The sequence below is a fragment of the Podarcis raffonei genome, chromosome 7 (assembly GCF_027172205.1).
Source record: "Podarcis raffonei isolate rPodRaf1 chromosome 7, rPodRaf1.pri, whole genome shotgun sequence".
NCBI lineage: Eukaryota > Metazoa > Chordata > Lepidosauria > Squamata > Lacertidae > Podarcis > Podarcis raffonei.
Window position 1 is genome coordinate 65933153 of NC_070608.1, and position 22994 is coordinate 65956146.

Sequence of the window (22994 nt, forward strand, 5' to 3'; positions counted from 1 at the left end):
CATCAAGAACCCTTTAAATTGGGAAGGGACAATGATGCACTAAGGGTAGGGGCAATGCCGTCTTTACCGCACTGATAATATGGGTCACAATAACACAGGAGCATAGCAAGTTACCTTATACTGATTTCAAACAAGGGCCCCTCCCAACACTACCTGGAGATGCAGAGAATTGACCCTTGGACCTTCTGCATGCACTGAACTAGGTCCTTCCCTAACCTTTATTGCTCCCAATGTCAAATTACCTACTCATATAGAAACACATTGTTTTGAGGACAGGTATTGCTTACTCCTCCATATGTGTGCCTCAACTGTCGGAGGGTTGGGAAACCCAGATCTAATGCATCTAGCTATGGGTAACATCTTGAAAGCTGAATAGTGGAGCTTAGATCACCAGAAACCACATGAGCGCTATTCTTAACTGTTCACAAGATTCTACTGGCTCAAATGAACTGAAGAACAGATATACTGTATCTAAATCACGCAGCAATTGTCAGCAATAAGGATGCCTTCCTTCCTCCATTCCCTGTCCTCCTATCTTGCTATGGGTCTAAAAGCTATAATGTTACAGTTACGTTGCAAAAAATAGACAGCAGAGCTGCATTTTGCTACGTATAAAGGCAAGACTGTTTGTATTTTGCAAACTTTATTTATTTGCTTACTAAATGTATTAGTTTGTCTCCTGATAGCAAACACTATTCAAACAATAACTATTTTCAATACATATTTAAAATATAAAAAATAAAAAGCAAAATCACAAAAGTCCAATGACAATATAAAAACAGCAATTCAACAATTAAAAAGGGAGCTAAAGCATTAACAAGAGGTAGACAGTCTTAAATGCTAAGAAAGGAAATGGGATTTTTTTATTTTAAAAAAAACCTGCTAAAACAGAGGCTGTCAAAGTGGGCAGTAAAAAAAGAACAAAGATTCCACTTGGCTCTGAATATTGTTTTTCGTTTTTTTAACTGATATTGAAACTTTCAGCTGTGTTCTTTTTAGTTTTAATCCTGTTATCCTTAAATTTTTTAAAAATAAACCACATTGGAGACCACTGTTAGGGCTGAAGGGTGGCATAAAAATGTTTGAATAAATAAGTAAGTAGAAGTCCCTTTAAAAATGAAATAACATTTCAGGATGTTGACTACAGCACCTAGTATCAATTTCTATGCTTCTGGAAGCTAATCACAAAATACACACAGGCTTATGAAAGCATGCCAAAAAGAAATCAAGTGAGACTGTGATAGGAAGAGGACCATTGGGCAACGTCCATTAATAAAAACAGAATTGTATTCTGGTAAGTGGTTTGATTATCATAGCTCAGTTTGTCAAATGGACTGGATGACAGTATATGAGACAGTTGGCTCCACTCAAAGTGTGTTATGTTTTCATTGAAATTCCACTGTCAAATTAATTTCTAGGACTTGCTTACTGGCTCAAGTACCATAGTCAGCCTGCAACAGTAACAATGGTGAGTCTATGATATCTGTCCTACTTGAGAGGTGAGAGTCAAAATATGGGGTGGCAAACGTCAGCTTGTAACCAAAGAGCGACCATGCTGAGCCGCCTGGAAAATGTAAAATGGCATTATGTATCTAATTTATCTTAAAAACAAAATAGAAGTGTCACATCAAGAAGAATGCAACTTCAAATGCTTTTGCTTTGGCTGGCTCCACTGGAGGTATGTCGAGAAGCAACACCATCTTTAGAATTTTGGGACGTTTCCACATAAAATAGCCTTTTAAAGGGGAATTCACACATGCATGTTCACCACTTGATTTCTTATCACATGACCACTCAACAAAGCTCTGTGGTGGAGGTGCTATGGCATGATTATCTATGGTAATGAGGATTCCTTATGGCTCATTCACATATGGAAGTCGTTCACTCATTACGTCATCATTAAGCGATGATACTGATGTTATGAATGAGGAGCCCATGATTTGCAATACTGAATTAAAATTAAAATTAAATTGAAATAAAAAGCATTGTGCTTGGGGTCATATTGGGAGTTCTTTAGTGATTAATCTATTCCACGAATTTAAGTCACTCCTCGGTTCTGCAGTCACTGAGCAGTAAACACACCTTACACCAGAGCTTTCCAAACTTTTCATGCTGGTGACACACTTTTTAGACATGCATCATTTCACAACACAGTAATTCAGTTTTACTAGCAAACTGGAGGTTAAACTAACCCCTTTCCAACCCCGGGAGGAGCGCGGGGAGTGTTTGCACAACACACCTACACACTGTAACTGACACACTAATGTGCCGCGACACACAATTTGGGAAGCTCTGCCTTACACAATCACTTTTTCTGAGATAAATCCAAGTGAAACAAATTAAGGGAGTGTTGTTTACACTACTGATAAAACTAATCAGATTGATGTACTTTAGACTGCAGTTCCACCATTTGGGTTTAGCTTGCAGATGCTCCTGGATCCATTACTTTTCCTGGATAGTCAAGTGGTGACTATGGATAGATTTATTTATTTTTAACGAGATTCGGCTGTTTTGGAAGTTATGGCCTCTTCTGGAGAAGACAGAAACAGCAGAGGCTATTCATGTCTTAATTACATGCAGATTTAACAACTGTGATCAGACCAAAAGCCTATCTAGTCCAAAAAGCTGAAAAGTAGGACATGAGGGTAATGGCATTCTCTCAGCGTTCTTTCCAAGCAACTGGTATTCAAAATCATGGGATGATAGCCAATGATGGTCATACTCAGAGCAAACCTACTGAAGTCCATCAACATAAGAAACTTAAGTCCATTAATTTAAATGGATCTATTCTCAGTAGAGCGTAGTTGGATATCAGCCATGGTACCTCTAACCCTGAAAGTAAAATATAGTCATCATGACTAGTAACTCTTGATAGCCAGATCCTCCATGAATTTTTTAAGGCCCTCTAAGTTGGTGGCCATCAGCACATTTCATGGTAAATAATTCCAAAGTTCAACTATGCAACATGTACAGATCCCTTTCAATTTGGTATTTATTACTGTCATTCCGCTCAATGTGCTCTTAAGAGATCACTGAAAATTTGAGTTATCCACAAAACTGAGTATTCAATCATTTGCTTTTTAACTTGGCTTACTGAGTCATAGACAAGTCGGAAACAAGGCTATGGAGAACTGTTGGAGGAGCCATAGTGTTTGGCCAGTTCATCCGACCCATGCAGAACAAGAATTTGCTATAGCTGTGGTTAGGTGTTTTTTTGGGGGGGGCATAGCGTATCTACTTGGAGACCCCTGGCAGGACAGTCCTGGTGGGGAATCCCTAAAGGGGCTGACACCAAAGAAATGACTGCTTAGGGAGGCATTCTTTCACTGTCTGATAAGGCTAAGGCTACTCCCCCATGGCTACTGTTGTGAATGAACTTGATTAGAAATGAGAGACTGGAAAAGGTGGGGGAGAGTGTGAGTTATCCCAGTTTCCAAAAGGAATGCTGGGAATTACATCTGCGCCGAAAGCTGCCCGTGAAAGTGAATGGTGGGTATTTGGATATTTGCTATACTGTTCTGATTGACTGTACTGCCTTTTTTTCTTTTGTACTAATATTTACTTTGTATTACTGTTATATTTTATATTGGCATTTTGTATTACGTTCAGCCCCAAAAGTGGTTAAAATATAATCTGTAACGTATAAACTGTTGCATAACATTTAATTCTTCTTTGATTTTTGATGCATATGTATGTTTCATTATTACTGTTTTATAGCTTTTAAGGACAATCCATCTTCTTTCCACCTCTTATCATCTTCTTTTTGTCACGATGATTTCCTCTTTTAAATTCATTATCAGTATGTTGATAATCTGCAGTGCTTCTTTTATTCTCTCTTCTCTTTTTATACCTGTCATTGCTATTCTTCCTGGATGCCTCTGCTTGGCTCATCTAAATCTAAAGCCTTCCGACTCCTCCTGATGTCTCATAAGCCTCAGAAGTAATTGTGGAAATGGGGTAAGAAGAGGAGAGGTTTGAAGAAGACAGAGGCTGCCTCCTGAGGAAAGGATAAAGTACTGTATTTTTCGCTCTATAAGACGCACTTTTCCCCTCCTAAAAAGTAAGAGGATATGTGTATGCGTCTTATGGAGCGAATGCAGGCTGCACAGCTATCGCTGAAATCAGGAGAGAAAGAGGGATCGGTGCGCACCAATCCCTCTTGCTCTTCTGGCTTCAGGGATAGCCACGCAAAGCCTCTTGAGCGCAGCGGGAGCGCTCCTGTCTCTTCGCTCAGGAGGCTTTGCATTGCTTTCACTGAAGCCAATAGAGTAAGAGGGATTGGTGCACACTGATCCCTCTTGCTCTCCTGGCTTCAGGGATAGCCACGCAAAGCCTCTTGAGCGCAGCCGGAGTGCTCCTGCCTCTTCGCTCAAGAGGCTTTGCGTTGCTTTCTTGTTTTCCTCCTCTAAAAACTAGGAGCGTCTTACGGTCAGGTGCGTCTTATAGAGCGGAAAATACGGTAGGTGGTAGCCTGGGTTACTTACTTCCCCCTAAGGATGAGCAGGGCTCTTGAGGTTGGATGGGAAGAGAGAAAAGGAATACATTTTTTCCTTCTCCCTGAGTCATGGGTTGGGAACCTCTGGCCTTCCAGGTGCTGCCAGGCTACGATTTCAGCCCTAGCTTGGAAACTGGGTGCGAGAATACTCCATTTAAGCAAATGCTTCAGAAGAAACAGTTTAAGACTATTGCTTCCCTTGAGAGAATTTAGTTATATGGAGGGATTTGACAGGTTTATATAAGAAGAAATGTAAATCTGTGCCTCACAAATAAAGCTTTAAAAAAGTTATCAACCACCCAGGGGTAATTATTCTGCGCACAAAGCCATGTAAAATCTATTTAAAAACTAAAACCAGGCAGTTCTACTGGACACTGTCAGTGAAAAGTCCTGTGAACTGGATTCCATAGGATTTTATAGGTCAAGAAGAGCCATTTTAAGTAAATAAAGACTGAATGGCAACCACCATAAACAAACTAAGTAACCATTCACATTCCCCCCCGCCAGACTCATAGGAGCAAACGTTTGTACCAGCTGTATTCTGTTACTCATGCATGCAGAAGACCAGCAGAAAGGACGCTGGAGTAGACTAAACAGGACAAACCCAAAGGTGTTAACAAGGACTTTCTCCAATGGTAGGACAGAGGACAAGGATGGCCTTTGGGAACAGTCCAATGGACAGCTAATGGCAAATCTGGACCCAGCCTAAGGGCAACACTGATGCGGCAGAACCTCACTTCACTATTGCTGACTGCATCCATATAAGACGGTGGGAGACAACAGAAGGACCTTCAACTGATGGCAAATGCAGGGCAAAATCTGATCAAAGCTGAGCACTTTTATTCCATTCAACTGAAGAGCCAAGAGCACAATTTAATCATTGGAAATGTTTTAACACTGGCCAGATTAGGCCTACGAAGGCATCACCTTGCCTAGATTGCTATGAAGAGTTTTCTTTCCTTGTAAGATTTTGACTTCTGATGCTGACAATCAAAATATTTAACTGAACCTGCAGCTAGCTTCCCAGCTGAGCTGCTGAATGACAGCCTTCTTGTATTTACATATAAACAAAAAAATAAACTACCTCTGATAAAATTATCAACTTTACACAAAAGAGGATTCACATACTCCATTAGGTGGCAGTGTATGCTTAGCAAGCTAGACCTTGCAGATGGAAACCATTTTTAAATTTACTAATAAAATGACATGTAGCACTACTGCGAATATTTCGAGAAATGCCGAGGAATGCCATAGTAACTGAACACAAAGCACACACAGGCTTTGTACTATTATTCCTAGCCTGTCCTAGGCAGATGAAGTATATGTAGGATTGCTCATTACTGTCATATTTTAGGGAATGTGTATTCATCTCAGAAAAGAAATGAGCTACAAATCAGTTTTATCAGCACAGAGTATTGCTCAAAAACACACAGTCCTATGACACTTTAAATGCAAATAAGTTTATAGCGGTCTGGGTTTTCACAAGTCTGAAACTTGAGTGACCTTGTTCTATAGTGGGTGTTAGGAGAGAACAGGTAGCTTTCCTTGTGTGAACTTCCTTAAGTTAATTTTTTTAGGATCCCAGCATTGGCCGTTATGGAAGAATTATGGTTCTCCACTGTTGCAGACATTTGCACTGCTACACATATATTCCTCTTGGAAATTAAATAAAGTAACCTAATTTATACGGGATTGAACCTACAATACATAGTAACTACTGTCTGCTATATTTAGCAGAAACACTATACCCAGATTGGAAAGATTTATGTTAAAATTGCTATTGTAGCACTGAGGCCACATGCCAGCCAAAACTACTATGTTGTCATATGTTGTATGTCAATATCCCTAAAGTTAGTTTTGTTGTTGTTGTTTTTTTAAAGATGAGCACTATTTGCTGTACTGGTTTGTCTGAAAGCCTGCCCCTTCTCCGTCTACTGTGCAAGTATCGAGGTTCAGCCTTGCTCAGACCTGGAGCTGGTTGTCTTCTCAATGGAAGAGGAGGACAAGGAGCCATCAGCAGACCCCTGTACCACCACTGACCCTAAGGAGCTCCTGAACACATCCATGTCTACCACATGGCCAGAGATCTCTATACCCATTGTTCTCGTCCCTGGCTGGTTCCTTCACCACTAGGACTGCAGAAGTAGACAGGACAGCACACCAGACAGGAACCTCAGGGCCGCTGGCGAAGTGCCCAGCTATCTGCATCTACTTCTTCATGGTATGTTCATCTGCAATATTAGAGTAGCATTGCAGCACTTAACTTGCTATGACAGCAAGTGTTTTAAATATATATAAACTGTTTTTTATATGAATGCAACTACTGGAACCTTTGCATAAATGTGGCATTTGTGTATAAAAACACTAAGATTTGTGGTTAGGAAACAAATTAGCATTTCAATAAAAACTAAAAGAAAAAAGACAGATGGATGGAAAATATATTTTTACTCTGCAACTCCTGCTGCAAATCCCAATCTAAACAGAATCACATAAAACTAGCTAGTGTTTTTAACAGCTGATCTCAGGTCATTTGCCACCTCATCCTGTCACCCCCCACAGCTATTAAAATTGTTCACACTGTATGAAGTCTTAACTAGATTTGTTATGTTTTAATACTGTGAACCACTTTCATATTCCTCTCTGTAAATAAAAAGTGGTGTGGAAATATTTTCATAAATAAAAATATGAACAACACTAATATTCAGTATGTTATGAAAACTGTTGTAGCCAATGTCAGCCCCACTCAAGAGTTCACGCACTGAAATTAATGAACATGACTAACAGTTCCAATTAATTTCAATGAGCCTACTCTGGGTAGGACTTAGTTGGCTAAAACGTGATCTGTTCTGGGGGGTTCCGCTAAACTGTCAAGAATAGATTTGGGGAGGGACTGGCACACATGCAGGGGGAAAAGACCTGTTGCACATGCAGAAATTATTGAGTTGATAGGGCATAACCTCAGACAGAAATATAATTATTCTTCCCATTTCCAGAATAAGAAACTGAAGAAACACTATCTTTCCATGGCAAAGTGAAATCAGACTATAGTCTTGCTTTCTTCAAATCTCACATTCTGAAATATTTTTGAATTCTTACAGGGAAGTCAGGTAAGAATGTAAATTGACACTACTTGGTACTCACTTGTCTATCTCAATACCAAGAGGATTAGCAGGGCGCAGAGACAAAGGGGGCATCCCTTTGTTCCTGTCAGTGCGCATGTCATAATAGTTAATTTCATCAACCCAGACTGCAGACTGATCCAAGATACCTTGAGAAAACAAAAGAGATATCCTTAGAAAAACAAGCTCTGTCGAGCATCGTGAAGTTCTCATGCACTAAGTCAAAAAGTCCTACAAGTATAAAATGCATACTTAGATAATTGTCTGGGGGAAAATAGGGTAAAAGCAACCTCGAAACACTGCTCCTAATCTGCCTCTGCAGCCAAAGGGTTGCAGAGCAATACAGTTCTCAGAGGATTTTATTTGGATTTCTCACCTACGACACAAAATATGGTGGGTTGTTGTTGTTGTTTCCTTTCCTATATCTATACTGGAAAACTTGATTAAAAAAGTGGCAAAAAAAAATAATACATTTAATTTTGGCTCTACATTCCATCCTGCTTTAAAATGCACACGTGCCCAAATAGCATCAGAAAGATTCAAACATATTTTATGCTATCAAGTGCCGGTATATCATGTATATAATCATATAATCAAAGCAGTTTTATTAGAAACTCAGTGAAATGCCCATTGGATACAACAGAACATACCTCTATACAGAATTCCATGAGCTTAAGGAGCTAGTATGAGAATAGCCTAATTTAAAAATTGATCAGCAACCAAGAGAAGCTCAAGTATTATGAATTCATAAGATTTTAGCTGAAGTTCAAGGTCAGAATAAATACGCCACATAGCCCAAGGTTCAATACCAACTTCAAGGACCAGGCATAGATAAAACCTATGCCTGAGACAGGCTGGGGAACTGTTGCCAGCCAGAGTTGACAGAACCGGACTAGATGGGCCAATAGCATAAATCTGTATAAATACAGTTTTACGATTTGTTCAAGAAACCCACTTGCACATCCCATGAAGATTTTCTTTTTTACAAAACTTTTTTATTACAGAACAATACTTACAGGAAGAGAAATAAATGGCTAATACAACCATACCTATTTTATCAGGTTTCAGGAGTTTAAAAGAAACAGTGGAAGTTCCTTTGCCCCCTGACTTTGTAGTGACGATAATGTCCCCTTTGTCATTCTTAGCTTGACCTACTCGACACACAATTTTGCTGGCAGACATCCATTCAGCAGTCAGAAGACAGTTGTGTCCACAGATTGTCAAGCCTGAGAGAGTCACACAAAGCATAGGAACAAATGTTGCTTAACAGTGAATATTTTTTATTTCATCATTATCGGGGGAACCTGAAGTGCTTTCAGCCCACAAACGGATCTCAAGTGTCTTATGGATTCACTCCAGAAAGGTTTTTTTTTAAGTGTTGCTCTAAATACATAAACAGTAGCCAGTACAGAAATACTCAGTCTTGACCAATGGGTGAAAGTGACGATACAGATACAACACAGCAAGCTTGCTCAAAGAGAACAAGTGGCATGTTACTGTAGTGATTCTCAAAAGTGGAGGCATGAGACACTTGAAGGGGCAAATTAAATTTCCCCTGGCTGAAAACCTTTCACTGCATCCCTACTGACCCATCATTTCAACATGATCTGAGAAAAAGGAAGCTCAGGAAGAAATACCGCAACAATACTTCCCCTGGGCTGGACTCAACTAATAAGTTCTGCAACAGGGTTCCCCCTCTTCCCCATCCCTCAAATTGGCTTCAGAGATGTCGGGAGAACCCCCAGAACAGTGTGTGGGGTGAGAGGGGTTGTTCTGTCATGCAAGCGGAAATACTCGAGCTAACGTTTGTTTTAGCACAACACTGAATTCCTCCCCCGGTATTTAGGAAAGGATCTCTTCAATTTCATGAACAAAAACCAACAACATTTTATTGTCTATCAAGTGTTTTCATAATACCACTACCGTAAATTATCAGCAACTGCACATTTCCAAATAAACTCTGCTGGATGCAGACTACTGCCATTGAAACGGAAACAGCTTTCTTGACTTTACCTATTAGATCTGTTGGGCCCATTCCCAAGTTCTCTCCTCGAATTGTGACCTTTGTCCATGAGATGCCTTCATTGGGAGAAATGCCCGTCACAAGAGGGGGCTTGCATGCGTGAGACATTATAGCTTTCTTCTTTGATGAAAGACTGATATATTCAGCAGTCTAAATCAGGAAAAAAGTGAAATGTTTACATTGCACCAATTACGATAAAACCTAGAAATGCTCAATTGTGTGATTTAAAATGTCTTGATATGGTGTGTTTAATTCTTAAGTGCTGATGGTTCCTAAGGAGTATCAAGATGAAACTTCTCAACTTTCGAATTAGGGCTGGGTCAGATGCATGGGGGTGCCCAACTGAAAACCCTGGGAGCTCCCAGGATCACTGCCAGGCTCCCAGCCAACGCTGTCTGTGTGAACTGCTAGCTCCATGTGGGTGGCCTATACATGAATGCCCTGATTCCTGCTATACCAGTTGGACATTTAGATCCACACCCATGATGAGAATTAGGAATTAAAGTTCCATTTACTTGTGTCGGCAACTCCAATGGAACTACTTTTAGGGCAACATTACTGTATTGGGCATTCAGTTTGTTGTCAGAGCTATCTGAAACAAACCATGAGCCAAAATGATTCACATCAAAAGAAAGCATGAAATTACCTGCCACAGTGCCCTTCTTTCTACAGGATATATCTGGGTTGGGGAGACTTCAAGTGTGCACTATTGCAGTGTGCAAGATGGGGCACCACAACTGCACCATTCTTCTGCATGTGGCAGTGCTGCTGTTACTTGGGAGTATGGCAGCAAGGGATGCAGGAAGAAGTGGAATGGTAGTCACAGGTGAAAGCATGCATGTATCAATGCCTGCGCCAGCCAACTCAATGCTTCCCCTGCCCTTGTCACTGCATCCAGCAAGTGGCAACACCATCACCGCCTGGAGGGTGGCATTGCAGCGGTGGCCCATCTTATGTACTGGGCTTGGGGTCATTTACTAGAAAGACAGATACACACACTAAAAAGAGCCTGGTTCAAAAGATTTGGACTTGGAATTAAATCAATTTGAGTACTAAATTTATTTAATTCTGTAGCATAATTTAGGGCATTGGGGGGCATTATTTCATTCCTGTTATTTTTAGCTTAAGTTTGGAATCAGAAACCTTGCAGATCTACTGCAAATCTCCCAGGCCTTCTGCACTAGGCAAACCTAACGGCCAGACATTGGCTTGAAAAGGTGACAGGAGGGACCCATGGGCATGACCCCCATGCTCAAAGCAATGGCAGCAACAATAAACTGCTTCAAGGCTCAAATCCTTCACTAGCTTACTCCAGGGTAAAGCCTCGCTGAGCACGGCGAAACGGTACTTTCAAGTGAAGCAAGGTTAGGATTAGGCATTGCAAGTGCTGGATCAAGTACAGCCGTACCTTGGAAGTTGAACGCCTTGTGAGACGAACGTTTTGGCTCCCAAACTCTGCAAACCCAGAAGTGATTGTTCCAGTTTGCGAATGTTCTTTGGAACTCAGAACGTCCGATGTGGCTTCCAATTGGCTGCAGGAACTTCCTGCAGTCAATCGAAAGCCGCACCTTGGTTCCTGAATGTTTTGGAAGTCAAATGAAAGGATTTTGTTTGGCTTCCAAGGTATGACTGTACAAGGATGCTGAACCAGAGCATGTTTCATGCGCGCTGTCTGAGTTGTGACACTAGGCTGGCCATGACCCATGACAGAGCCTGGTGGCCCAGAAAGCCCAAAGCGCACGGTGGCCTCCCAAGGCTCCCCCACGAGCCGGCTAGTGGGGTATGCATGTATGGTGTGTGTACAGTGGTACCTCGGGATGCGAACAGGATCTGTTCCGGAGCCCCGTTCACATCCAGAAGCAAACGTAACTAGTGACAGCACGTCTGTGCATGCGCACATTGCTTTTCGCCGCTTCTGCGCATGACGTTATTTTGAGCGTCTGCGCATGTGCAAGCGGCGAAACCTGGAAGTAAAACGGTCCATTACTTCCGAGTTGCTGCAGAGCGCAACTTGAACGCGCTCAACATGAAGCATATTCAACCTGAGGTATGACTGTACTTGTATTATTATTATTTCATAATATGAATTATTTCATATTAATTAAAATTCATATTATTATTATTGCATGTTTGTATTATTATTTCATATGTGTGTGTGCTTGTATTATATGTAGTGTGTGTTTGTGTATATACATATATATATATATATGTATGTGTGTGTGTGTGTGTGTGTGTTTATATATATATATATATATATATATGTTTGCATACCGCCCTTCATCTGAAGATCTCAGGGCCGTTCATAGCATAAAAACACAAGATAAAAACAGAAAATGCATAATACAAACAAAAACCCCCTCCCAGTTAACTCCCTTCCCCCACTCTCTTCCTTGGCAAAATAAAATAATATAAAAATAAAAGCCCCACCCAACCCGTCAGCCGGACTTTCCCTCAGCGCCCTCAGCTGAGCTGGAAACGGAGGTGGCGGAGAAGGACCCTCTCCCAACCGTCAACTGCCACCTGAGGCAAGAAGCCTGCAACCACCGCCGCCGCCCCGCTCCTTAAAACGCCACTCAAGCAGAGACCTACCTCCCGCCGGAAGCGCAGCTGGCGGAAAAGGGGCGGGAGGAGCGCTACGCGAGGGGGCTCTGACGCCACCACGCACGTGACGCGCGGAGCGGAGGCCGACGCACACGACGTGACCGGGGCGAGCGCCGGCTGGCTGGCTAAGCTGGCGCTGCCACTCAGCCGTCCGCAGCCAATGGTTCGCGAGAGGAGGGAGCGGCAGAGTTCTTTGCCCTGCCCCTCCTCCTCGCTCCTTTCCATGTACCTCGCCAGGGTCGAGCGCGCGCGTTATGTCCGTGCAAATTGAGTTATTGCTGCTTCTCCTCAATCTACCTTGTGGCAGAATGATACATTTCCTTTTTTTTATTATTCGTTCAGTAGCAAAGCATTCAGAAAACACTTGTCCTTATGCTGTTGGTTCAGGTACGCTACCCCAGATTTCAGTATGTTATTTCACTGTTAGCTTGTTAACACTGCGGTATTTGCAATGCTCCCTCCACGAGAGGCTCTGGACGGAAAGTTCACAGCGCAATGTGGTTGTGGTTGTTTCAAACGAGGAGACAGGTCGTTGAAGCTAGGAGGGCGGCAAGTGCTGCAATTTGCAAAACCATGTACTGTACCCTGGTGACCTGCAGAGTTGCCAACCTTCCTCCCAGATTGCTGCAATTTAGGGGCAGTGGGGTAGTGCAGGGATAGAATTCCTCTATCAGTGCAAGTTACAGGTAGGTAGCCGTGTTGGTCTACCGTAGTCGAAACAATTTTTTTAAAAAAAAATTCCTTCCAGTAGCACCTTAGAGACCAACTAAGTTTGTTACTGGTATGAGCTTTCGTGTGCATGCACACTTCTTCAGATACACTGAAACAGAAGTCAGTACAACATGACCCCATCTGATTTGCTCAGCGTGGCTTGTTTCCCTACTTGTTAATATTTATTTAGAATATCCAACAATGTGCAAGGAGCTTCCTGGAGCTATAGTCCAGACTCAGAACGTTTACACACAGGTGGGATGTTAAAACTGATGCAAAAAATAAATAAACTAATGTTGTTGAACTGATACTTGCAGTGGTGTTTTTGTGTGTGTGTGTGTGTGTAGATTGCAACTTTCTAACGTATTGAAAGTTTGAAACTCTGGCAACAGGCCAAAGTGTAAGAACATGAATACTGTGTAAGGAGCACAAATTCACTGAGTTACCCGAGTAAAAGACATCCTTATGCATAGTAAGACATGTTGGGGGAACAATAATCCTAGGGTCAAAAATAAAGGCCCAAACTATTATTATTTTTTTAAAAGCAATATTAATATGAAGGAAATTATATGCTGAATATTTATTTTCGCCGTATTTATTCTTTATTCCCAGTTCCACTTTCCCCTTAGTCTATAATGCCAAGGCATTCAGGTGATGCACTGGAATTAAGACTATACTAGACAGTAATATTAGAAAATATTGCAGCACGCTTTATTGGATTTCAGAAGCTGGCACACTCTACCTCTTTCCATTACAGAATGAATTCATGTAATAAAAATGCTGAGCCTCCCAAAATCTAATATTTTTACTCAGGTATTTCCGTGCTTATTGCAGAACACTTTTTAAAAAACTGCACAGGAATGGTGAGCATGAAGAAAAGACTCAAGAGCATTATAGTGCTTTGAGTTTGACCAGTGTCCATTATCAGCAAAATAAGTAAATTTAAAAGAAGCAAAGCTTGGGCAATGAAAACATTGTGTTAGGATCGTTACACAATAATTACATCTTTGAGTGCTTAATATATTTATCAGTTGATTAAATTTGCATATGAGAAAGCAGTATATCTACAAAAAAGTATTGTTTTAAAGAAGATGTATGCATGAGGGGAGAATTGACTCTATCACAGGCTGAGCAATTTCTGACTGCTTAGCCCCTCTCCCTGGTTTTAGAGGCCATCCGTGGGAACCAGTAAAGAAAGACTCTTCACCATGGACTGAGCAAAGTTCAACTGCTCAGTGTCTTGCTGCAAGTACTGACCTCCACAGCAACAAAGCAAAGCTGATTTGTGCAGCGTTCATCCTCAGTGTGATAGGAGAACAGCGCTTGGGTCAGCACCAGTCAGAGCAATCCCTATGTAGGAGCAGCAGTTTTGTCCCAGTTGCAAGTGAAGGAGACTGATTGTACTGGGGCTTTTGCAATAGAGTCCTCTGAGTCAGAGGATGGCAATACAACATCCTTAGGCTGGTGGGGTACTGGCACCAAGGTATAGTCTTGTGGCAGTGCTTCTGTCTGCAATTTCTCCTCCGACCCCACATCCTTCAATTCATCTGCTGAAGATGGGGAGTTTGACTCCAAGGCTGTGATACTCAACTAACTTCAAAGAAACTCAGTGGGCCTCCTGTCCCACTGGCAACACCAGGGAGGACCAAGAATGAGTGAGAAATGTTGTGTCTGAATTTTAATTCTTTCTTGGTATTTTTTTTTTTTTTAGTTGTTAAATGTATGAAATTGCATTTTGGTCAGTATGGAGGTCTTAAATGTATTCTGTCTTCTGTTGATATTGTAGTGATATGGAAAGCACTTTGGAATCTTCTTAAACATAAACGTCTATAAACACTGCTAATAAATGTTACTTCTGAGTATGGGTCAAAAGTTTTTGAACGTGATTGAATTGTGCAAATATATTGTAAGCTGCTTTAAGAACCACATAAGGATAAAAGTATTCTGAATGAGTGAGTCTTAGAAAGCATTGTCTTAAAAAATACAGTCACCCTGCTGTCTCATGTTTTAAAAGTGTGATACCTATATGGCATTGTTATTGCTTTACTTCTTATGTAACTGGTTTGCTGAACAACACGACATCCATTCCAACTGGTCATTATAAGAACAAAGCAAGCTGCTTAAGACTGACTGATCTGCCTATCTAGTTCAGTATTGTCTACACTGACCACTGAGCTATGACCCTTCCACCAAGAACTTCTATTTAACTTGGTTAAATTAAGATTTGATGACTGTTTACATTTTTTTCTCCCCTCTTCCCCCCACCCGTGTGTGTCATGTCACAGGCAGGGACTGAAACGGTGAACCATTTCACTTCTTCCAAGCTGTGATCTGAGATCACTGCAAATAATACAAAAACAAATTAAGGAAAATTAGAATTCACCATAAATGCAGAAATATAGTAGACACAAGTTAAAACAGTAAGGCACTCCCCCCCTCCACCTCAATACATTTTTTAAAAAAATGATGGTGATATTCCTTAATCCCTTTGGAGAGCTTTAGCCCACAGATTTGCAAGAGCCTTCACCACTGCTATGAATATTACAGCCTTCAACGCTGCATCAATAATACTAAGTTCATTCCTGCAAGTCTGCCAGAAAAGACTAGGAATGAATAAGCTAAACAATGCTGGAATTCCAAGTCATATTAAGAGTGAATGCATGTTTATTTGAATAATGAAAGGAGACTTGTCATTTTAAACAAGTATTGGTCATGAATGTTACATTTGGTTCAAAAAAAATTTCTCAAATATCTCTAAGCTACTTAAAATGAAAAGATAAGCACGCATAAAGAAACAGTCTAAATAACTAAAGGTTAATTTGCTTTATCTTGTCGTAACCGGCGTTCACGTCAAGCAAATATTAGCAAATGACAAGTCATTTTAACTTTGAATAGGGGTTTTTTGTTTTGTTTTTCAGTACAATCCTCTATGTCTCTACTCAGAATTAAGTCCCATTGAGCATATTTCCAGGTAAGAAAGTGTATAGGGTTGCAGCTTTATTCTAGCATTCCTAATGTGCTTTACTATCGCAATAAACAGATCTTTGAAGCAGTTTACGGTATAATATCAATACGTACAATAAATAAGAAAATAAAAGCAGATTTCTGGCATTTCACCAGTTCTAAAGCAGTGAGCAAAATAAAATGTAAATTAATGGGAAAGGGTCAAAATATGAATATGAGATTGCACAACTTGAGGTTCATTGCCTGACCCAAATAGATCTGGAATCTAGATTACAAGTTTCTATGTCACAGCTAAACACCCACACACCCACACCTTTAAAAAGACCTTCTGTATCAGACTTCATAGCTACAGTACATATTACCAATATCTTAAAATTCCTGCATTAAATAACCCACAAAAAGTACATCTTCCAGGATTCAGAGACAGAGAGAGAAAAGGAGAGAGGGAGATCCTATCTTGACATAGTAAAACCAAAATAATCACAGCACTCAGCAATGCCATTAACATTTCTGAGTCACAGGGGATTAGCAGGCTGGACTTGAAGCAGATGCTGCAAAGGCACTTGGTCGAGGAGTTCAGCACATATTTCAGACTGCGCTGCAGCTGTGAGGGATTGCTGCCACTAACTGTGGAATCAAGCTCAGGAGAAACTCTGGGCACAGTTCCGGCATCCGAAATAAATTAAAGTAAACAGAGTTGCTCTCTCTCATCCACCCTGTTAGCAGCCTCTCGGCCAAGCTGGAGACCACACACCCAGACCACACAGCACCAGCTGAACTCACTCGCACGCAACATCAAGAGGCTGTCACTCAGCTGAGGTACCGGCAGGGTGGGGGGTGGGAAAGTGTGTGTGTATTTAAGAAAGCTGCTTGTCGCCGCCTCCTCCTCCTATCTGTACAGCTGGCTTGAGGGCTGTGTGGTTTGGCGAGGAGGGATGTGGGGATCCTCAGGCCTTGCTGAGAGCACAGACCGATGGTCATGGCCTTTTGCTGTGATACCTTGGGCACCTCCTGGCATCAAACTCACAAGACCTTCCGCTTAATGACTGCCCCATCACAGGTTCTTACGAGAATCGATCTTGTCCATTTTAATGGATGTGGGTTCTTCCTCAGATATTACAAAAATGACCATTAGAGAGAGCTAGCGCAGCATAGGAGGAAAGGGACTTCGGCATGAGCTAGGAAGTCCTGGTTCAAACTTTGCTTCTAGTCGGTCACTAATCTGGAAATGAAAAGTGGGGCGCTGCAAAAGAATATTGCAGTATGTTGTGTTTGTGATCAGGATTCCAGACCATTCATTCCATTTCCCTTCTTGGCCTGCACAGTTTTGCTCTTTCCCCTCACCCTTCAGTGGTCAGTGAGCATTCCATATCCACCGCTCAGTCTTTGGGCTATTTGTCTATTTTCATTTTGAGGGTTTTCTCTCCATTGCTGAGCAAAGTTGGGTGATGGGGATGTTACATATGCCCAGTTGTAGCTAGATTAGCTAGATATAAATCTCAGTGTGAACCAGGAAATGACTTACCCAGGCAATTACCTGATCAACTCTACGCTTTATACAGTGATGCATCCTTTCCTCCTGCTGTTTGGAAGTCCTTCTGTGGACTCTATGCTAGCTCGGGTAGACCAGTAGCCAGGAATATGTTCCACCAGCTTCAACTGTGGTGTAGTGGTTAAGAGTGGTAGACTCGTAATCTGGTGAACTGGGTTCGCGTCTCAGCTCCTCCACCTGCAGCTGCTGGGTGACCTTGGGCTAGTCACACTTCTCTGAAGTCTCTCAGCCCCACTCACCTCACAGAGTGTTTGTTGTGGGGGAGGAAGGGAAAGGAGAATGTTAGCCGCTTTGAGACTCCTTCGGGTAGTGATAAAGCAGGATATCAGATCCAAACTCTGCCTCCTCCTCCTCCTCAAATGGTGCACCAACTGTGGCTCTTTCTGTAGAGGTCAGGCCTAGCCCCAGTGACTCATCTTCTAGTCACATCTAGGCTTAGCTGGTTCTATGTGCGCTATGTGAGGGGATCTTTGAAGATGGCTTAGAAACTGCCGCTGGTTCACAGGTTCACAATGCAGCATTCAGAAAGTTCTGTCAGTGGGGCAGTTGGAGCCTGTAGGACCATTATTATACCAGCTTCTCTGGCTTTTGGAGCATTTCTGAACCCAATTCAAAGTGGTGGTCTTATTACTTATATTATTATACAGCGGTACCTGGGTTCTGGAACTTAATCTGTTCCAGGAGTCTATTCGACTCCCAAAACCGTTCGAAAACCAAGACATGGCTTCCGATTGGCTGCAGGAGCTTCCTGTACTCAAGCGGAAGCCATGGAAGCCACGTCGGACATTCGGCTTCCGAAAAACGTTCGCAAACCAGAACACTTACTTCTGGGTTTGTGGTGTCTGGGAGCCGATTTGTTTGACAACTAAGCCGTTCAGCATCCAAGGTACCATTGTATATTTATTTACATCCCTCCTTTTCCTCTGGTGGGACTCAAGGCAGCTTAAAGATAAAAAAAAGAGAATCACTAAAAACATAGAAATGACAATAGTTTAAAAGCAATTAAACATTGATAGAATTAAAACCACATACACATATATAGAATGTTTTAAATACACAGATGATTACAATAAAAACAGCATGGCACAAGCCCTTTCATTAAAACCAGTCAGTTCCCAATCTTTACCTATTGGTTGAAGGACAGCAAAGAGGGAGCCAGCTTAGCTTCTCCAGGGAGCATGTTCCAGAGTCTGGGAGCAGCCACTGAGAAGGCCCTTTAGAGGTTTTAACCTTTAAAGTCTTAAATTATTTGAACTGGAGCTATTTGAAGGGCTGCCTGCATATACAGTGATATCACAGGTTACAGACGCTTCAGGTTACAGACTCCACTAGCCCAGAAATAGTACCTCGGGTTAAGAACTTTGCTTCAGGATGAGAAATCGCATGGCGGCAGTGGGAGGCCCCATCAACTAAAGTGCTACCTCGGGTTAAGAACAGTTTCAGGTTAAGAACGGACCTCCTGAACGAATTAAGTTATTAACCCAAGGTTCCACTGTATATATCAACTTGCCAGCCCATAATATCTACAACAGAGTCCTTTCTCACCTGTCTGCCCCTCAGATAAATGAAGTTTTCAGGGATGAGGGGAGGATCTTTTCTGTGGTGGCTCCAGCGCTCTACAACTCTACGAGTAACCCCCAGAGAAGGCCACCTAGCTTAGTCATTCCAAAAGGCCTTGAAGACTTACCTATTTCAGATGGCACGCACAAGAGCTGTATTTTCTTTTTGATGTGGGCATTCTTCTGTGTTCCCTGAACAGCTGGTTTTGTGGAAATCATGTTTTACATTATGGGCTGGGTCTTTTTATTACTGCCAGGGAGATTTGTAGTAATGCTATTTGCTTTTATGCTTTGTTCTATTTTTTATTATTATGTAAGCCTCCCTGAAAGATTTGTATTCATGAAAGTGGCCTATAAATATTTTAAAATAAATGAAATAATAAATCTACAAAGTCATGATGTGTCAGCATGTTTTCAGGAGTAAGATCTGGGGATCATATTTACAATGCATGGTGGACGTTGTCAGACATGCTGTTTATTGTAAAAAGGGTACCCCTTGATGGTTACAAATTGGAATTGCAACTTTATATGATAACTTGTATGTTAAAGCACTGGTGGAGTGCTAAAGCAACAATAAATTCAACTGAAACATGCATATTTTCAAGTTTAATAAAGAGATTTGTGCAACACAATTCTATGCAGGTTTATGCAGAAGTAAGTCCCATGACATTCAGTGAAGTATATTCACATATGCATAATACAGCAGCATTACAGAAGCTGTCACACAATTTTTACACATGGACTGTGTACAAATGAAATTTAAGGTGTTGCTTTTGTAACAAACCAGCACTTGCCTACCTGAATATTTTGATTGGAGGTGAATGAGATGGTGAAAGCTAACTGTTCTTAAGCCATGTAAAAACCTTTTTGCTTGAGCTTTGGTTTATTTTTAAGAAAAGGATTTGTTTTTATTGTGATTAAAATCAGTTTCAGTTGCCTTGCTGTAAATCAACCCATCCTGTTACACATAAAAGGAAAGATCATATTAAATGCAATATTAAAGGCATATCCCAGTGAAAATATACATGACCTTGGGTAGAGCTCAGAAAGCAGGATGGTCATAGATAGGGACTGAAAAACAGGCTTATCAATCCATGGGAAAAAGGACTAATTTCTAGCAAACTGTTGGTTAGAAGCTCGAAGTGACAAGCGAATCCTGAACATCTTTTGGGTGGCTTTCCTATAGTAAAATGTTTTGGCTACATGTTTTAATAAAGAATGGATAAAAACGTTGCAAACCAGCTTCATGTCACAAGCCCCCACAGATACTCAGCCTGAAGACTAGACTAGGGCATCGCTGCCATCAACAGTACCATTGTTTTCTATAACCTAGGTTTTACTTAGTGGTTTTAAGAGCTTTTTAGAAACTGCCTTGTTTATTTCCGGGACTGTCTAGCCAACTCTATTTAAAACCATGTCCATATCACCCTTCCCAGTTAATACAACATGGCAGGAAGCTGTAAGAGTTATGGATAAAATTCTTCTTTTCATCTCCAAGTAAGAGCAGCATGGACATAAGAGGAGTCCTACTGGATCAGGGCAAAAGCCTCTCTAGTCCAGCACTCTGTTCCCACCGTGGCAAATCAGATGGGAAGTCCACAAACAGAACTTAAGCACAACAGCGCTGTCTCTCTGTCAAGGCTCTGTCGAGGTTTCGAGAAAGCCATTCTTCCCCCAGTTGCAGCAAGGGCAGAGAAAACAAGGTATAGTCCTTTTTAATTGAGTTTTATTCAATCTTAATAGTGAGAGGCAAAAGAACGCAACAATCCTTAACAGTGGCGTTGCTCCAAACTGGGCTCCTCCTCCCGCCTTCCTAGCAACAGCATCTCGCTTTAAGGTGGCTGCTTGTGGCCAAATGTCTCTGATTCCGTTGTTAAAGGTAAAGGTACCCCTGCCCATACGGGCCAGTCTTGACAGACTCTAGGGTTGTGCGCCCATCTCACTCAAGAGGCTGGGGGCCAGCGCTGTCCGGAGACACTTCCGGGTCACGTGGCCAGCGTGACATCACTGCTCTGGTGAGCCAGAGCCGCACACGGAAACGCCGTTTACCTTCCCGCTAGTAAGCGGTCCCTATTTATCTACTTGCACTCGAAGGTGCTTTCGAACTGCTAGGTTGGCAGGCGCTGGGACCGAGCAACGGGAGCGCACCCCGCCGCGGGGATTCGAACCGCCGACCTTTCGATCGGCAAGCCCTAGGCGCTGAGGCTTTTACCCACAGCGCCACCCGCATTCCGTTGTTACTGCACCCTTAATGAACGCTGAGTTCTGGGTGAAGGGGGGTCAGAAATACTCTCCAGTGACAACGTGTCAGCTGGCTGCCCTGTCACAACCCTCCCTTCTTCTAACACTTCCCAACTCTTTTGTTCATCTATCTCTGAGCTGTGACCTTCCTCAAACCCCTGCTGTAAATCAATACTGCATTCCTCTTCTCTTGTAGCGTCAGGAGAAGCGGTCTCGCCCTCTTCTGTCCAATCCCTAACACTCTGTCTGTGATTTCTAGCCATTTGTATTCAGAGGTGTACTGACTCCAACAGTGGAAGGTAGAACATACTGTAGCCACCGCCCAAAAATGGAAGCAAGAAGAATTATCGATGATTGAAGAATGGAGAATGAAGTTAATGGACTATGCAGAACTAGATAAACTCATGACCCCAGTCAAGCTTGCAAAAATTTACCATTTGCCCAATAACAAATGCTGGAAATGTAATGAAACTGAAGGTACTTTTTATCACCTTTGGTGGACATGCCCAAAGATTAAGGCTTTCTGGGAAAGGATCTATAATGAAATGAAAAAGGTGCTTAAATGCACTTTTGTGAAGAAACCAGAGGCCTTTCTCTTGGGCATGGTAGGCCAATTGGTGTCAAAGAAAGATAGGATGTTTTTTATGTATGCGACAACAGCAGCAAGAGTACTTTTAGCAAAGTACTGGAAGACACAAGAACTACCCACACTGGAAGAATGGCAGACGAAGGTGATTGATTACATGGGACTGGCTGAGATGACCGGCAGAATCCGAGACCAAGGGAAAGAGACGGTGGAAGAAGACTGGAAGAAATTTAAAGTTTACCTTAAGAACTGTTGTAAAATTAATGAGTGCTAAAATGTTCTGAGTAATGCGAAATAAAATTGCAGCGATAAACAATTGGATATGGGAAAAAGGATTTAAAGGAAATGCCATAAGTAAATAAAATTAGGAGTTGCTGGAAAAATTTAAAACAAGGATGCAGAAAAAGGAGGTATGGGGAAGTCGTTGAAAGAAGGTTTAAGGAAAAGAAGGTTAAGAAATTATACATGTTTATATGTTTGTTTGTTTTTGTATTGTTTTGTATTGTTATTTAATATGTGTTGGAAAATTAATAAAAATTTATTTAAAAAAAAAAAAAGAACTAGATAAACTAACAGGAAGGATTCGAAACCGGCGGGACCATAAATTCACGGAAGACTGGAGTAAATTTACGGACTACTTGAAAAGTATTTGTGAAGATCAGACGACATTTGTAGGTTTGCAAGAAGTTTTGTGAGGCGTATTATTGGAAGTATTGCAAAAATGGAGAAGGGGAAGGATGATTTGTTAAGAGATGTAAAGGCAATATAAAGTTAAGAAATGCATAAGAAGTGGTTAAAACGGTGGATCATCAGAGGTGCTGATGGAAGTCTAAAAAGATTGTATAAGTTTTGTGGTACATTTTATAATTTATATGTTAAAATCAATACACACACACACATATGTATGTGTGTGTGTGTGTGTGTATACATGCGCGCGCGCACACACACACACACACACACAGTGGTACCTCGCAAGACGAATGCCTCGGAAGACGAAAAACTCGCAAGACGAAAGAGTTTTTCGTTTTTTGAGTTGCTTCGCAAGACGAATTTCCCTATGGGCTTGCTTTGCAAGACGAAAACGTCTTGCAAGTTTGTTTCCTTTTTCTTAAAACCTCTTGAAGAGGTGCAGTTGCGACTTGA

The 22994-nt window shown here is 41.6% G+C and overlaps 1 protein-coding gene across 2 annotated transcripts in view; it reads right to left on the reverse strand.

Annotated features, from left to right (window-relative positions):
• EXOC2 (exocyst complex component 2) overlaps window positions 1-12304 on the reverse strand; it is an 80326-nt gene extending 68022 nt beyond the window's left edge. The window contains exons 1-4 of one of the 2 annotated variants that reach the window (XM_053397024.1): window positions 12227-12304; window positions 9628-9787; window positions 8664-8840; window positions 7637-7763 (exon numbers count right to left, since the gene is read on the reverse strand). In XM_053397024.1, the coding sequence (XP_053252999.1) occupies window positions 7637-7763; window positions 8664-8840; window positions 9628-9745 (422 nt within the window). In that variant the 5' untranslated portion in view covers window positions 9746-9787; window positions 12227-12304. Of the gene's footprint in view, window positions 1-7636; window positions 7764-8663; window positions 8841-9627; window positions 9788-12064; window positions 12187-12226 lie in introns of those variants that run through there. The other variant, XM_053397023.1, reaches the window with a different exon arrangement.
• Between the last annotated feature and the right edge of the window lie 10690 nt (window positions 12305-22994).